General features: G+C 42.1%; 2 protein-coding genes across 2 annotated transcripts; both read left to right on the forward strand.

The window, feature by feature from the left end:
- Nucleotides 1-6,502: 6,502 nt before the first annotated feature.
- lrata (lecithin retinol acyltransferase a) lies at nucleotides 6,503-9,404 on the forward strand (the record flags this gene model as incomplete). The annotated part of the gene is made up of 2 exons (XM_080447482.1): nucleotides 6,503-7,114; nucleotides 9,252-9,404. The coding sequence occupies 2 exons, from the start codon at nucleotides 6,503-6,505 to the stop codon at nucleotides 9,402-9,404; spliced, it is 765 nt and encodes a 254-aa protein (XP_080303608.1).
- A 2,602-nt stretch (nucleotides 9,405-12,006) lies between these two features.
- On the forward strand, nucleotides 12,007-16,066 carry LOC308094168 (lecithin retinol acyltransferase; the record flags this gene model as incomplete). Its single annotated transcript, XM_080440659.1, has 2 exons — nucleotides 12,007-12,504; nucleotides 15,911-16,066. 2 exons carry the CDS (start codon nucleotides 12,007-12,009, stop codon nucleotides 16,064-16,066), a joined length of 654 nt encoding a protein of 217 aa, XP_080296785.1.
- Between the last annotated feature and the right edge of the window lie 1,080 nt (nucleotides 16,067-17,146).

Genomic DNA, 17,146 nt, shown 5'->3' on the forward strand with positions numbered 1-17,146 from the left:
CTTTACGACAGCAGAGCGAACTTTCAAGGGTACGTGGCGATAACATGAAGATTAATATATATAGCTTCAATCTGCATGGGCTCCGGCGTTGACGCTGCATGATGAATGGCACCTCCTCGGCTACCTTTTGGTGACCTAGTTTTATTGTGGGAAAAAAAGAAGGCAGAGAGATATGCTGTCTGTTGGCTGACCTGGGAATGAACCGTCCAGACCCGTGAACCTAAACAGTGCTGAACTCTGCTTGAACTGAACTGAACTGAACTGAACACCAGATGGAAAGTGCTTCTTCATGAGGACACGACACGGAGGAGAACTCACTCACTGCCTCCCACTCAGTGGTGGAAGAAGCAAGATTTGCAAACATTATCACAGGTTTTTCAAAAATAGCAGATCTACAAGCTCTTAGCGCGGCACCGGGTGCCGCGCTACGAGCTTGTAGATCTGCTATTTTTGAATAGCCAAAGTATAAAAATAATACCTCTTCCAGAAGTAGCAATAATACCACAATGTAGAAACACTATTGCTATTGGCTTCAAGATATATTTCAAGTACTAAAACTAAAACTACAGATGATTCAGAATGTCCCATTTCACAGGTTTTCTTCAAAATAGCCGATCGCGTTGTGTTGTGAGCTTGTAGGCTATTTCTGCTATTTTCGGCTATTTCGGCTATCGGCTATTTTTGGATAGGGCCAAGTACAAAATAGAGCTTAAGTCGATCGGATCAGCGGTTCTCCAGAACTGGCTTACTATATCTCGTAACAAAACATTCATGCAATCGACTTCACAATGGTCTGTGTATTATTGAGAACACAAGTGCGGTGTCGAGATTGAAGTCGATCAAATCAGCGTTTATTCAGAACTGGCCCGCTACGAAAGAATGTTCGGTTCTCAATCTCACCAACCTGAGAAGGCATGGTCTCTGCATGATTGTATGCAGCAATCAAGGCTTTACACATTTGTCGGTTAATTCAATTCAATTCAATTCAATTCAATTTTTATTAAAGTGTTAAATCACCAATCAATTTGTTGACGACTTCTTATGACTATTATTAGTCAAATAAGAATTTCTTTAGTCGAAGACAGACTTACTTTGGGCGCTGAAGTCGGTTTGATGTCCTTAAAAACAAACAAACAGAACCATCCAGAAGCGGCTCATATTTGACTGATTTGTTGGAGGAAGTTACCTGTAATTTACGGCTTTTAACTAATCATTGCACTGATTATTACGGTATACACCATTAAATTTGGTTCCTCATCGTTATTTTATCAGGGGAATACAAGAACGCTCGTCCCAAAACACGCTCGCCCCGGGTCAAATCTATAGCGACATCGGAACGGTCGCCACCAGGTATTCCTAAACGTAACCTAAGTAAAACGATGCCTGAACCCAACCTTATTCCTAAAGTTAACCTCAGTAAACTATGCCTATTAACCCCTAAACTTATTCCCAACCTTATCCTCAGTAAAACTATGCCAAAACCTAATCTTATTCCTAAAGTTAACCTGAGTAAAACTATGCCTAACCCCTAAACTTATTCCGAACCTTATCCTCAGTAAAACTATGCCAAAACCTAACCTTATTCCTAAAGTTAACCTGAGTAAAACTATGGCTAACCCCTAAACCTATTCCTAACCTTATCCTCATTAAAACAATTACAAGAATACATGATGCTTGGGGGGCGAGCGGTCCGGTTACCTATCAGGGCACCGACTGAACTCGGCAAATCAATGCATCTGTGCCATCAATCAGCTCAAGTTTACAGGCTGGGGAACAAAGCCAGGCCACAGTTCACAGGTGGCCCCCACTGGGAATTGAGGTTTAGAGGGTCTCCTCAGAGTCCCCCAGTGGCCATTACTATAAGTATGGGGCCATTTGGCCAAGGAGAAAAACCTCGCAAGTGACACAGAGGGCAAAGGTTTGTTTTAATGCTGCCTGAGGGTCCAGCATGTGGTCGCAGGGTTTAAGCCCCCTCAGCTGAACATGGTATGATCTGGACGCACACGGTGACCCTCCCCACAGCTCACTGTGTGTGTGTGTGTGTGTGCACAGCAATGACTTTGGCACAGTGATAAAAAATAAAACATCTCAAATAGAATAGCTGCCATGCAGGCTCTCTTTTGATGTAGTAACCACTTTCTACTTGGTGATTTTGGGCATGCCATTGTAGGTGAACCTTTCACAAAATGTTATTAAAAAAAAAAAAAAACATTTAATTGAAAAATAGATAAAACTAGCAGATTGGTTTGGCAATGTGAGCTTGTAGATCTGCTATTTTCTTTTTTCTTTTATGTGAGAATTGTCGTCCTATATTGACATGCCCAAAATAGGGACGCCAGGTAGAAAGTAGTTACAGCTGCACAATGTACAGTAACTTTCCTCTTCTACCCTGGATTTGAACCCGGTTTCCTGTGCAAGTGCTGCATTTTTTTTTTTACCATTGAGCTAATAGAGCCTGCCTGCTTGCTCAGGGGATAAATTGAATCTTGGCGTGTCAGATCCTGTGTCTAGGTGAGACATGGCCCTTGACACGATCTAAATGTCTCAATAGAAGAGCAGGGAGACAAAGTTATATTGTATTAACATGCTCTAATAAGTTGCATAGTGCCGCTTTAAGGTGAACATAACACATGTCTAAAATCCCGGCATTGCTCTTAGTGAAAACATGACAGTTTTGTTGTGGTCAGCCTACAGCTACAGCACATCATATCTCATCCCAGAGACTTCTGTTTATGCCCAGGGGACAGAAGTTCATGAGCATGGGCCTGGCCATTGATCAACACTTGTTTTGTTTACATACAGACAGGGGCTGTCTGGACCACAATAGACTTTTTTAGTTTTAGATTTAGAAAACTTTAACCCTAATGTCCCCATTCTGGGGCAAACATTTGTCGAAAAATAGCAAATGTTTCAGGGACAAAGGAGTTGATCTAGCATAGACACCTGGGCGACCCCGTCAATTAAATAAATGATAGAGGGGTTAAGGTTAATGTCCTTCAAGAGGCAATTTATGGTACAGCACAGAACATATTAGACATATTAAAAGTAGCTACATCAGAAAAACAAAAACAACAATTAGGCACATTATGGAAAAGTTATTAGTGATTTAATTGCCAGTTCACTCACTTTACAAACATCAAGTTACTAAGATCAATGCATGTGTTAATCTCTCTCTGCACGCAATAAACTATACATTTCTGATAATGCATTCATCGCACTGTGACTACAACAACAAAAAACTACAAAACATATCGTCTCTCTGTCGGGTGGAAAACCTCACGTCCAAAACTGTTTCTTTTCAGCATTCAAATTCAAAAGTTGCAAAAGTAGCAGATCTATAAGCTCAAGACGTGTCGCGTTTCGAGCTTGTAGATCTGCTACTTTTGATGCTTTTGTGTGACTCTGTAGTGTGATCAAGTAGGGCGTTAATTTATGAAAAAACACAAAAACTTAAAATATGGAGATAAGAGGTTTCTGCCCAAACGATATAGTAAAGTGTTTTTAAGAAAGAGCATGTGCAAGGGTGACAATTAGGAATGGTGCAAACTATGCTCCTTTATAGGTGACTTTCCACTAGTCTGAATAGATATGTAGGCTATGTTAGATATCAGCGCTTTATCTAGGTCAGCAACAAAAAAAAAGTATAAGCTCCAAAAGAGGCTTATGATGTTTCTCAACTTTCCTCCTAAAGATGCATGTCCTCGAGCCCATACAGGATTACAAGGTATAATTGGCTGTTGGAATGTTTCAGCTCATAATGTTATTTCTCTCTAAACCCCCCCCCCCCCCCCCCCATGCTCCCTCCATTCTCATGTCATCACCATCCCAATGAGACTTAATCACTAATAGTACTCAGACGCTTTACCTGAGGAGGGGCGTATTTAGACCTCTATGATTTAGACCAGGGGTCCTCAATGTTTTTCAGGCCAAGGACCCCCTAGCTGAGTAGAGAGATGAAGCAGGGACCCCCTCTATATTGTATAAAATTGTGTTTCAGATGAAACTTAATTTACTTGGTCTTCTCTTTTTTCCCTCTGCACCTATACCTCTTTGCCAAAAATAGCCGATCTACAAGCTCACAACGCCTCGCAGCGCGAGGCGTTGTGAGCTTGTAGATCGGCTATTTTCGGCCAAAGTTCTCCTCAGAATAGGGATGCTCTGGTTCAAGTGGTTTAAAGAATTATATCACACAAAGATTTGGCGGCCCCCCTGTAGTGACTCTGAGGACCCCCTAGGGGTCCCGGACCCCCTGTTGAAGATCCTTGATTTAGACGCTTTGCACCCCTGAAAGAAAATAAAAACAAAACCCTAATAAAAAGAAAGCCCTCCACTTATTTCATAGTGTGGCTGCAAGTTTGGGGTCGATGCTCATTAGGAAATGTTACTTTCATTTTCATTATGACCACTGTGTTTTTTTTAACAGTTTGTCCAAAGATATGGCTTGTGTCTGGTTTTTGTAACTTAATAATGTCTGTGTTTCAGGCGCGATAAGCTGGCCTGTGTAAATATATTTCCCATCACTAGTTACTCATAAGGAAAAGCTTCCATCATTTAATTTAATTTAATGTAATCATCAGTGCACTTTTCTTTTGTTTTTGCAGTTGAGTTTCTCTCAGGAGGTATGACAATATTGTATGTATTAATGTTGTAATAAATAATGTAGTAACGTATTGTTATCCATTGGGGGCTGAGTCCCCCTAAAGGTCAGACTCAGATCCTAGAATCACCCCTGCTGTTGACCCCTAAAAATACTGGTATAAGTAAATACTAACAAGTATAAGTCTCACGACCACTGTATTTCCCTGACTCACCGATCCATGTGCACATGCACTCTCACACACTATACTGCTTCATTTGAATCTACAAATGAGGTTAATGAGAAGGGGTTCAAATACGAGGCAGAACAGACTGGCCACTGTGTGACATCTACAGCCACTTGACTCTCTCCCCAACCCAAATCTCTGTCTGGAAGTTAATCAGCTTTGTAGACTAATTGGAATTTTATTGATGAACAAAAGTGGGTCACTTGATGTCTGAAGTTAATTCATCTGCCCCAGTTTAACTTTCCAGCACAAAACAAATCTAAAACATATACAAACTAGAAAAAGTGCTCCTCGGAGCACAGGTCTCCGCCAGGTCAGGTACGTTATTGTGGCCTCCTGGTGGCGCTATAATAGGCCAATGGGAAAAGGGTTCCATTTGTTCTTAGGCCTTTCACGGCAATTGGACACTGCATTCATGATTTGAGGCATTTTGTTCCAAAAATGACTTTTGCTAAATTAGACCTGCTGGTGGCGCTATAACAGGCCAATGTGAAAAGGGTGGCATTTCTTCCTCGGCCTAGTGGGAATGTGCGTGTGAAATCTCTCAGAAATCGCAAGCTGCGTGCATTTGAGGCATTTTGTTCAAAACGGACCAATCCTGCAAACTTTGGAAGCCAACCTTAGGCAATGAGGATGGAATATGGGAAATCCGTGTTGATCACATGACTATAGAGATACTGTGTACTGATTTGCATGACGTTTGGATCAAATCTGTAGGAGTAATATTAAAAAATGGGTTTTGCACACATCGGCCTCCTGATGGCGCTATAACAGGCCCATGTGAAAACTTTGGGCCCCCTTCTGTGACGCAGACGGAAGTTTCCAGCTTGCCCTGCTGAAGCGGAAGGAAGTGGAAGCACGGCAGAGATATGCATGCCTCAGAGCCGAAGGAGGCATCTACCTTTATATGTCTATGGTAAAACATACTCTCTCGCCATGCCTTTCGGCCTGGCGGAGACGATAATAATGTAATAATTGTAATAATAATAATAATAATACTATACTTTATAATGGTATGATAAAGTTAAAGATTAAAGACATGATTGTGATGAAAATGAATCTGATTAGTATTAAAGACTAATTCATATATGATTAATATTAAACTTTAATACTTTTATCATCTGAATATAAATATGTTGTCTGTCTTCAGTGTGTTAATTTTAATCTGTATTCAACTTTTTTTGTTAATTAGTAGTATATAGGCTACATTTTCAAATAGAATATTTAAACAAATCGAGTTAATCACAAAGACTATTTTCTTCTCCATGAAAGACATGATTGTCGCTTTTAATCTCGAGCGTTCAGACTAACAAACCATTCAGTCAAATCTTGTTGACATAAAGCTTGGCGCACGTGTAGAATCAACGCCAGGGGGGAATGTCATGACATGTCACTCGTGGCCAATCGTGTTGTTGTGGTGGGGTGGGGATTGCCTCTCCTCCATCCATGACGCGCTCTAGGATAAAAAGACCGCTCGTGGACAACACGTTCACACACTTTCTTTAAGACCTTTTTAATACCTAAAAAAAATTAATAAAGAAAGAAAAGAAAAAGACTGCATCAAAAGTAATCAAAAAAACTACTATAAAAACTGGTCAAACTTTGGCCAAAGTGTCAAATAGCCCAATATAAGGAAAGAGGCAAAAAAATAATAATCTATAGCTCACAACTTTTCCACGATGCTTCACCTGTTCACGTTCCTGGTGGAGAAGCTGTCGCTTCTCTCCAACTTCAACCTGTTTGAGTCGAAGCGGTGTGGAGGAGGAGACGGCGAGGCGGAGGAAAAACGCACCAAAGAGCGCACGTCGATCCGCACATCAGCACCGGGGACAGCGCACGGAGGAGGAGGAGAGCCGCGCACGGGATGCATCATGCTGCAAAGAGGGGACCTCCTGGAGGTTCCCAGGACCCTGTTCACGCACTTCGGCATCTACCTGGGCGACAGCAGGGTCGCGCACCTCATCCCGGACATCCTGCCCGCGATCACGGGCGATCAGAAGCTGATCACGGCCGCGATCACGAACGCCAGGCTGATCGTGGGCTGCCTGTGCAAGTGCGCCACGGTGCGCGTGGACACGCTGGAGGACTTCGCGTACGGCGCCGGCGTGCTGGTGAACCGCATGGACGAGCTGGTCCGCGGCGGCGGACCCCTCCTCCTCCCCAACGAGGAGGTCGCCAGGAGGGCCGAGACCATGATCGGGGACGTGCCGTACAGTTTGCTGTGGTACAACTGCGAGCACTTTGTCACGCACTGCAGATACGGCTCTGCGGCGAGCCGGCAGACAGAAAAGGTAGCCTATAGCAGGCAGCTATATATCAGTGGTTCTCAAACTTTTCCATGTCAAGGACCCCCAAAATGATATGTATTTGGCTGCGGACCCACATCTCAAAATATGTTGTTCGAGGGACCCCCAGGAGCAAATATTTGACTATTAAAAATATATATATTCAAAGATTTGCACACATTTTCATGATTTTTCAAAAATTGCAGATCTACAAGCTCAGAGTGATGAGCTTGTATATCTGCTATTTTTGAATAGCCAAAGTATAGCCAAAGTACCGTATACCATATGCTGGGGAGTGGGGACCCCCCTGCCAAAGTGCAGTAGGCTTAACTATGAAAGAAAACATAATAAATGGGTTTTGAAGTGTTTCAACTGGCCATAGCTGGGAGGGAATTCATAAAGATTGTGCACTTGGTGACTAGTTTTAGATTTGTTGGCATGGTGTTACTAACACCATGTGTTAGTATGTATGGGCATAAGGTTTTCTAAAACCATCCTAAACGAGTTGGGCTCGCCCCCTAGTGGTTGGTTTGCATCAATATTAGATAGGTCACAGGTGACAGTATGGTTAAAACCCCAAATAATTGAAGAGATTTTTCAATGGATTATGTTACTATTGGGCATGCTAAATAGCATACAATTTCTTTTGGAAAAACTAAGTTCTAGAAAGGCATAATTTTCAAGATGGCATGATGGCTTCCGGAAGCTTAAAATGCCTATAAACTTGGGAGGGTATGTGCCATCTTGAAAATGATGCCTTTCCAGAACTTAGATTTTCCTAAATTATTAGTATGTTTTTTAGCATACCCAATAGTATCAGAATCCATTGAAAAATCTCTTCTATCAATTATTTGGGGTTTCAACCATACTGACCTATTGGATTCATTGAAACCGACCACGCAAGCCCAACTCGTTTGCGATGGTTTTTGAAAACCTTATACCCACCCATACTTAACACCATACCAAAAATCAAATACAAGTCACCAGGTGCACAATCTTTATGATTTTTGACATATTCCTTCCCAGCTATCAGCCAAAATAAGATATCGGCATATAAGTGATATTACACTAATTGTAGCCTATATCTGTTCTTGTTTATCCCCCAAGATCAGGAAGGCTAATTTGACCTTTGGGATACACAAATAAGTCTGTGTGTCCAAAAACGTAGTTACTGCACTTTGCCTTTGGGGCAGTATACTCTGCTGCAAGACGTTGTTGCTTGCCGAAAAAAAGAGCTCAAGTTAGATCAGTGCTGTTGTATGATGGAGAAGATAGCTTGATTTATTCATAGTCTAGCGTCATCTTGCTTTTTAATTAACTATTCTTTATTGCACTTAAATGCCAAAGTCTTGCATGCCTGATAGAGAAAATGTCAACTGTGCATATTATCTGTGTGATGCATATTTGCATATAAATGCATCATTGTTTGATTATAATAGCTTGGTGAGCAGTTAATATAGGCCAATGTAGATTAAGAAGTGTAGCTAAGGTCAATAAACTAGCCTGTCTATTTTATTTACATAGACTGAATGAATTATTATGCTGTTATCAATTAATATTAATTAATAAACCCTCCAGAATTAATAACTAGCACAGTGGAGACATATTGTTTTATTATGCAGACATAGCCTACTGTAGGCATAGCTATGTGCTATGATTGTAAAGTGGAAAAGAGGATGTAGTCAGAGTGGGCACCTAAGGACACCTCAATGTTAAATTGGCTTTTTTCATAAATGTAAAAAGATAAAGCATTTGGAAAATGGTCTGAAGTATAATGTAAAGTATCCTATACATGATTTTAACATGCATGGTGCATCATTATCAGACCTAAATGTACCCTTCAACTTATTGTTTATGCCCATAATGACTGGCTAGCCACAGGTTTTGTAGCAATTTGTAGCAGTTGTAGAAAATATTCGGCCTTAAATGTCAAATGTTCAAGCATGTTCAAAATATGTATACTTTACATTACTTCAGACCATTTTTCAAATTATTTTTTTGGGGGGGGGCTATTTTAGAAAAAATTGCCAATTTAATATTTAGGTGCTCACAATGTTTAGGTGCGCACTCTTCCGGTTACCAAAAGAATACTTTCAGCAGCATGTATATGACCTCAACAAAATTGTTTTATTTTCCTTTGTAGTTTTGTGAGTGCCTAAAGTCCATCATCAGAGACCAGCGCAGCGCCATTGTCGCAGTTCTTCTGGGAATCATCTCCATTTGCTGTTTTGGGATGTTGCCATCAACTACATTACCCACAATTCTCATCCCCTTTACTCTTTGGATGGCCGGCTGATGAGGCAGTCACACAACCTGAAGTGAACATTCATTCAGAGAACCAACCGCGAGAACAAACACTTTGCCCACAAACTCGTTGGAGTTGGTTTACTTTTTAGTCAATAGGGAAGGAATACTATATAGCCTTGTCTGCATGGCCACTATCAGCGAGTGGTGATATGCAATGTACATTTTGTTGCTGTCTGTCGGGCAGAAACCTCTTTTCTCCATATGTTTTTTCGTAAATTAACGCCCTAATTGATCATACTACATCGTCACACAAAAGCATAAAAAGTAGCAGATCAACAAGCTCGAAACGCTTGTAGATCTGCTACTTTTGCTACTTTTGAATTTGAATCCTGAAAAGTAACCGTTTTGGACATATGAGGTTTCCACCCGACAGAGACGATTTCATAGTTTAATGCTCATAAACGTACTAGGACACATATCTTAAAATGATCTTTAATCAGGTCTGTCATCCCTTCAAACCTTCATTCCTGACACAGGAATGATGCTTTTATGTACATTTTACTGTACATTTAATCAACTGACACCTATTATCCTGACTGATCGAGTACAGCATGTCAGGGTGAATAAAGCAATATCTCTCCCTATTACAACCAACACGGGGGCACCGCAAGGGAGCGTGATCTCACCGGTATTGTTCACTCTGTGCACAAGCGACTGTAGGAGTGACTCAGATAACACCTGTATTGTTAAATTTGCCGACGACACAGCTATTGTTGGTCTGATTGAGAACGATGAGATAAGCTACCGAAGAACAGTGGATGAGTTTGCTGGTTGGTGCAAGAGTAACTTCCTTCAATTGAATATTAAGAAAACTAAGGAGGTTATATTTGATTTTAGGACTAGTGCTCATGATGCACACCAGCAAATAGTTATTGATGGGGATGGGGTGGCGACTGTTGAGGAATACAAGTATTTGGGTACAACGATTGATTCCAAGCTGACATGGAATTCCAATACTGATGCCATCTAAAAGAAAGGTCAGCAGAGGCTGCATTTTATGCGCAGACTGAGACAGTATGACGTGGAAAAAAGTGTAATGGTACTCTCCACGATCCTTCGTGGAGAGTGCACTGACTTTCTGTTTTGTTTCCTGGTATGGCTCATTATCATTGGTTAATAAGAACAAACTCCATAAAATCATCAATGTATCCAGCAAGATAGCTGGGGTACGACATGAGAGTATGGCAGCAATGTATGAGACCCGGGTGCTTAGGAAGGGGAGAGTTATTGCTTGGGATAGAACGCACCCGTTATACAGTCAATACCACCTTTTACCATCAGGATGACGGTACACAGTGCCAATGTTGCAGGCTAGGGCTTCAAGATCATTTGTCCCTACAAGTATAGGACTCCTGAACAAATAGGCCCCATCTCAGTTCTGTGCATAAAATGTAATGTGATGCCTCTTGAACCATGACTGGTGGCCTTGTCTAGTTTGTATGTATTTTGTAATTATGTTATGTGTTTGTGATTTTTTGTATCCTGATGGCTGCTTGGCACAAAATGAATTTCCGCAAGGACAAATCAAGTATCTATCTATCTATCCTAGTATACAATAACAGCATATTTTCAACTAATACATATGAAATACATTCAAGGTTTGCACTTGTGACATTTTAAATATAATGCTGCTTATAGACTATATTTTTGTTTGAATTGTACAATGTAAATATGTCCTATGGTTAATAAACATATTTTTTAAATTTGTGTACATTGTGTGCGTGACAACACTACAACACAGTTGACATGAGCAGAAGGCTAAGGCGACCGAGTTGCCGTCCTGAACGGTGTGACGTTCGCCTGTGCCTACTCAGCGCCGTTTGAGTTATGTACCGATAGGCACAGAATCGTACATTTTGTTGTGGGGACTGCTTGCGACTGGTTACGCCCACCGTGGGACTCGCCGTACATATGCACGCAATTTCGTGGTTTCTAGGCGACTATCCACGGAATGAAGTGCACTGGATCCGTGCAATGTTACGGAGATCTCTGGAGATCAGGCTGGTATATTATGAAGTACTTGGTGAGTCATTAGTCATTATCAAAAATGGTGACATTAATAAACCCCTCTACAGATAATAATGACTTTTTAGACAACTACTGATTTCTCATGGATGAACTACTGTATACACAGGCTGTTTACTATAGACTCTACATCAGGGGTTCTAAAAGTGGGGTCCAGGAACTCTCAGGGCTCTCTGAGAGTGTACGAATGGAACCAAATGGACCCTTATATGGGCCCATTTGGTTCCATTCGTACACTCTCAAAGTTATGGGGGTACTCAAATTAGGTTTGAGAACCAATGCTTAAACATGATCTGCAAACCTTCAAATGAGGATTAATTCCACAGGCTTCCGAATCAGACCCCCTTGACCAGAATACACTGGAGGCCAGGCCCCGCGTTGTTGTGAAATCAATTCCAACCTCACAGCCATGCGATAAGCCAAAGCTCCTTTTCTGTCAAAACCACACTGAAGAATTAGCCAACATTTAATTCTGCAAATTCCACTTCCTGACGCCTCCCAGTTCCCCCGCCGTGGGAATAAAAACCCGCCGGTGGTCCGACCGCTGCGCGCAGAAACGTCCAAACATGTTTCCGTTCCAACTGTTCAACCTTTTGGTGGTGGCCTCCAAAGGAGCCAAAGAGGAGGAGGAGGAGGACAAATACGACCTGTCTCTGTACAAGCGAGGTGACCTTCTGGAGGTCCCCAGGACGCTGTTCACCCACTTTGGCATTTACCTGGGCGACAACCGGGTGGCCCATCTCATCCCGGACGTCCTGCCGATGGTGTCGAGGAACAAAGCCGCCGTCGCCAAGATGGTCACCAACATGCGGCTCATCCTGGGGGTCATCGTCAAGGAGGCCAGCGTCCGGGTGGACTCGCTGGAGGACTTCGCCTACGGCTCGGAGATCATCGTCAACGAGATGGACAAGGTGTCGAGCCGGCCGCCTCTGGACGGGGACGAGGTGGGCAGCAGGGCGGAGAAGCTGCTGGGTGGCGTCACCTACAGCCTGCTGTGGTACAACTGCGAGCATTATGTCATGTACTGTCGATACGGCATGGCCATCAGCTACCAGACATACAAGGTGAGCAAAAAATGCCAATAATTTGATTACCGGCGAAAAGATGCTAATGTTTCCGGTAGGAGACTACCGGAGAGACCGCCGGTCATCAAATTATTGGCTTAGGAATGCGACAAAAACAAAAAAATCTCCATGAATTCAATGCTTCATGGGGTGTGTAATTGATAGAAAATAAGATTTTTTTTGGGTGAACTACTCCTTTAACCACTTGAACCCCATATGGTCCCTCAGGGCTCTCTGCTAGTGTATTTTCTGTTTTCGCTCCACTGAAAACAGCCGATCGACAAGCGCGTTGTGAGCTTGTCGATCTGCTATTTTCTGCAAAAGCTTTCCCCACAATACGGAGGCTGGGGTTTAAGTGGTTAACGTTTGGTTTCGTGGTTCTATTATTTGGTTTCAGTGTAAATTTATCTCTGAGAGTTGTAGACTCGTCGTGTAGACTCGTTGAATTAACACAGAGGATTTGACTGTGTATTCCAATTAGTCAAAATGTCACTTCTTTCTTTCCAGCTCAATTAAGCTATTGTGTATTATTGGCCAGTGTTTGGCCAGTTAGTGAACATAGAGTACTTCCGAAGTGTATATTGAGACTTACTGTAGTCCAGGTTTTACACTCTCACAGTTAAAGTAAAACTGACACTACAAGGCTACATGTTGCTCTAAGAGCTTAGAAACCATAACTTACATGTCACAGGTCATTGATTGATTGATTGATTGATTGATTGATTGATTGATACTTTATTAACAGTTTGCAAAACGTATATGTACAGTTATCCAATAATGCTAAAAGGATGACCCAAAAAGCCCTGAGGGCTCGTTTCCATTGTCGTCCTATGTATTCAATTCAAGACATATAAAGACATACAATGCTATATTAGAAATCATCAATGCTAGGATCAGTAAAAGTATATTTACAGAAAAACAGTGGGGTCATTTCTTTTGGCAAGCTAGAAGACTTGTTCAGGTCCAGTTGCAAATTTTATGGCGGTTTAGGGAGTCAGGGTAGGGTAGGGAGTCACTCTTTGTGATGGCTGTTGGTAGGGCATTCCACATTTTGGTGGCATAATAGTAGAATGAATTCATCCCCAAGTTTGTGCCGAATCCCGGGGGAATGAGATTAGTGGAGCTCCCTCTGGTGTTGTGCCCGCGGGCATTTTCTCACTCTTCTGAAGTAGTTTGACAGGTACATGGGCACTGGTCCCTTGAGTATCATTGGTTTGGCTGTTACAACTGAATGCTGAACTATACCTGTCGGCAGACTGACATCTGCAGACCACTGATCCATGCAGAGTCGTTTTATAGAAAATACACGTTTTCCTTTATAATCACCTTTAGACATCAATGGTTGAGAGTTTTCACTCACTTCACACATGAACAGCTCAAAAGAGATGAATAGATTGCACAAGCTCTATACATTCTACAATTTCAGCATTCATTGTACACCATCCAGAGCAGTACACGCGTCATGAAGCCCAGTGAACAAAACACAGTAAATGGTCACTTAGGTAAATAATCCATAACGCTATTGGTATGCGAAGCACAAACCGATTATTGGATTGTACAAACTGGGAGGCTGTTCATTCAGAAAAGGTCACATGAGTGAGACCCAGGCACGTTAGGCTGCCGTGTGTCAGTAATAGTCTCAAACATTTCCATGGATTTAGTGAAGGAAAAACCTACAGGATTATTGGACAGTAATGAGATGTGGGGGCATTCAGCTCACATGCGAGAACAGACTTCATCTTTATGTACTTATGGGGGGATGTGGGTGAGGAAACCGTACGCGAGGTGGGGGTCAGGGACTGTGGTTTGCTTTTTTGCCTGTCTGTCTGACATTTAGCCACATGACAAAAGTTTTAGTCAGCGGTTTGCTTCCCCCTCAGGAGACTGACAACCAAGTTCACTCACCCAAAGTGAGCAGCACCATCTAGTGTTACGTTTCACCACAATTATAGTTGCACCAAAACAGTAGTAGGAGGAGTAGGAGAGCACACTTCAAGAACCTAACCCTAACCACAACCTTAACCGCGTTCAACCTGGTGTCCCTATTTTGGCCATGTCATTATGGCGAAAATGTTAAAACATTTAGAAAAAAAAATCCAAATGTTTAATGTTTTCAACGTTATTGAAAGTAGCAAATCTACGAGCATCACAACACATTGTGAGCTTGTAAATTGGAGGGGGAAAAAAATCGTATTCACCGTACAACAAAGTATACAGGGCTTAAGTGGTTAACCCTAAACCCAAAGTCTAACCCCAAGCCTACAACCCCAGACCTAAGACAAACCCTAAAGCTTGAAACTGGCTGATTTCATTTCCCAGCTGAAAGAGCCCATTGCTCTACACCAAGGGTTCCTTCAGGCCACGACCCCCCAAAATAATCATATTTGAACTGGAGACCCCCCACCCTGACAAGCACCTGGAATTGCTGGCATTACATTTAGTTTGACTCGGTTCCACAGATCAATATTGTGAAAATAGCCGAACTACTATTTTCACAATGTTTGCACCTTTCTTACGTAATATTTGACAAATTGGCCAATTTGGTATTAAAAAGGTCCTAAAAGTCATTAAATTGTCACTTTGGAAATGTGCAGATATACCCAGTATACTGTATTTTGGTTTGTTTACTGTTGAGTTGAGAAAACTATGTGGCACATTAAGCTAATCATCTGGGGACGCCGCAAAATAATTTGGGGACCCCCTGGGGGTCCTGACCCCCAGTTTGGGAACCACTGCTCTACACTGTAGTGTAGAGTAATGGGCTCCCCTGCAGATACACTATGAGGAGTCTCCACAGACCACCAGGGGTCCAAATGGACCTGTAATTCTGAGCGTGTTGGAACCAAATGGACCCGTAACTCTCAGAGTTAAAGGACAACTTCACCCATTTAACCTTCATATAATTGGTGATCTTCACTAATACTCTTTATAATATGGCACCATTTTTGTCTATTCACTCTGTGTCTCAGAGGAGGGCTGTGGACAGTTCAGAAACCCACCTACCTATCGAAGCTAATATAAACTGCAGGCTTTCTATTCCTGGAACGTTAGCATGCTATAATGGAAGCCATTGTTCTCGCGTAAAAGAAAAAGAGTGAAAATTGTTTGAAAAAAAACCCTGGCTAACGATGATGTCACCGGTAGGTGGGTTTCTGAACTGTCCACAGCTCGAGTAGGAATTATTTTTTACCATTTTATCATGAGCATTAGCGAGGACCAATTATACAAAGATAGGTAAAAAATGGATGAAGTCGTCCTATAAATAACCACAGAGGATTTTACAATGTATATTGGGGTCCCACCAGGTCTGTGGCCTGATGCATATCAAACTGGGGGAGTCCTTGAAAAAGAAAAGGTTTAGAATCATGCGGTCTACCGTCTAACTGTCAGTGTGTGTGTGTTACAGTTCTGTACGACAGTGAGGAAGCTGGTGTTCAGCAGGATCAACGCGTACATCACTGCCGTGGGCGGGATGGCAGGGCTGCTGTACGTGGGCACCATGACGCCGCTCGCCACCCTGTCCGCCACGCTCGTCCCCTTCCTCATCTGGATGGCGGCCTAACGGCGCCGCCCACGTCCTCCATCATGCTCCTCCCCTTCATCATCTGGCTGGCATCCTGACGGCGCCAACTCCAGGCGCAAAATAGCCGATCCAGAAGCTCACGTCGCGTCGCAATGCGACACTTTGTGAGCTTGTAGATCTGCTATTTCTTTTTTTTTATAGTGGGAAAAAAGTGCAACATTTGAAATATTTTTTAAACATTTTGATTTTAATAACAACAAACCCTGGCACAACATGTTTTCAGATGGGGACACGCGGACAATTACATTTTAACTTGGGTGTCCTTGACATCAAAATGTTTGAGAACCACTGTTTTAAACAACATTAGGAACAAAGCCCAAATAAGCAACTACACTTTAGAAACAAGCCCAAAAAAAAAAAAAAAAACGCCAATACAAGCGACTTTTTTACAGAAAAACAAGCCCCAAGTCGCTTATAATAAGCGGACATGGCGACCCTGGCCTGATGGCGTCCTAAAAGGCCATGGCACAAAAGATGGCCTGACGAGACGAAAAGACTGAAGCAGAGCTGCCTGTCAGATGCTGAACCAAAGTCCCGTGGTTAAAGACACTGGGAAATGAACCATTTGGTCTTTGAAACAGCACCTTTGAGAAACATTGTAGGCCTACCTGCTGCAACTTTTCTTTTCCCACCTGCATGTGATGCTAATGATTCAAAATAACATGTACAAACCTGCATATCGTTGTTGTCGGGCAGAAAACCTCTTATCTCCATATTTTTACTTTTTGTGTTTTTTCGTAAATTAATGCCCTACTTGATCACAATACTAGCGTCACACAAAAGTAACACCATTAGCAGATTCACAAGATTCACTTGTAGATCTGCTACTTTTGCTATTGTTTTTATTTGAATCCTGAAAAGTAACAGTTTTGGACATATGAGGTTTCCACCTGACAGAGACGATATATGCTCGTAACGTTCAAAACATCATGTACATACAGTATCTGTTTTCACATACGCCACAGTATCTGTATATATGTATATACACATATCTTTATCTGTTCTGTTTAACCTGTTTTCTTTCTCTTTGCCCTCACTCTACCTCTATCCTCTCTCTTC

The sequence above is a fragment of the Gymnoscopelus braueri genome (assembly GCF_963280865.1).
Source record: "Gymnoscopelus braueri genome assembly, chromosome: 2".
Classification (NCBI taxonomy): Eukaryota; Metazoa; Chordata; class Actinopteri; order Myctophiformes; family Myctophidae; genus Gymnoscopelus; species Gymnoscopelus braueri.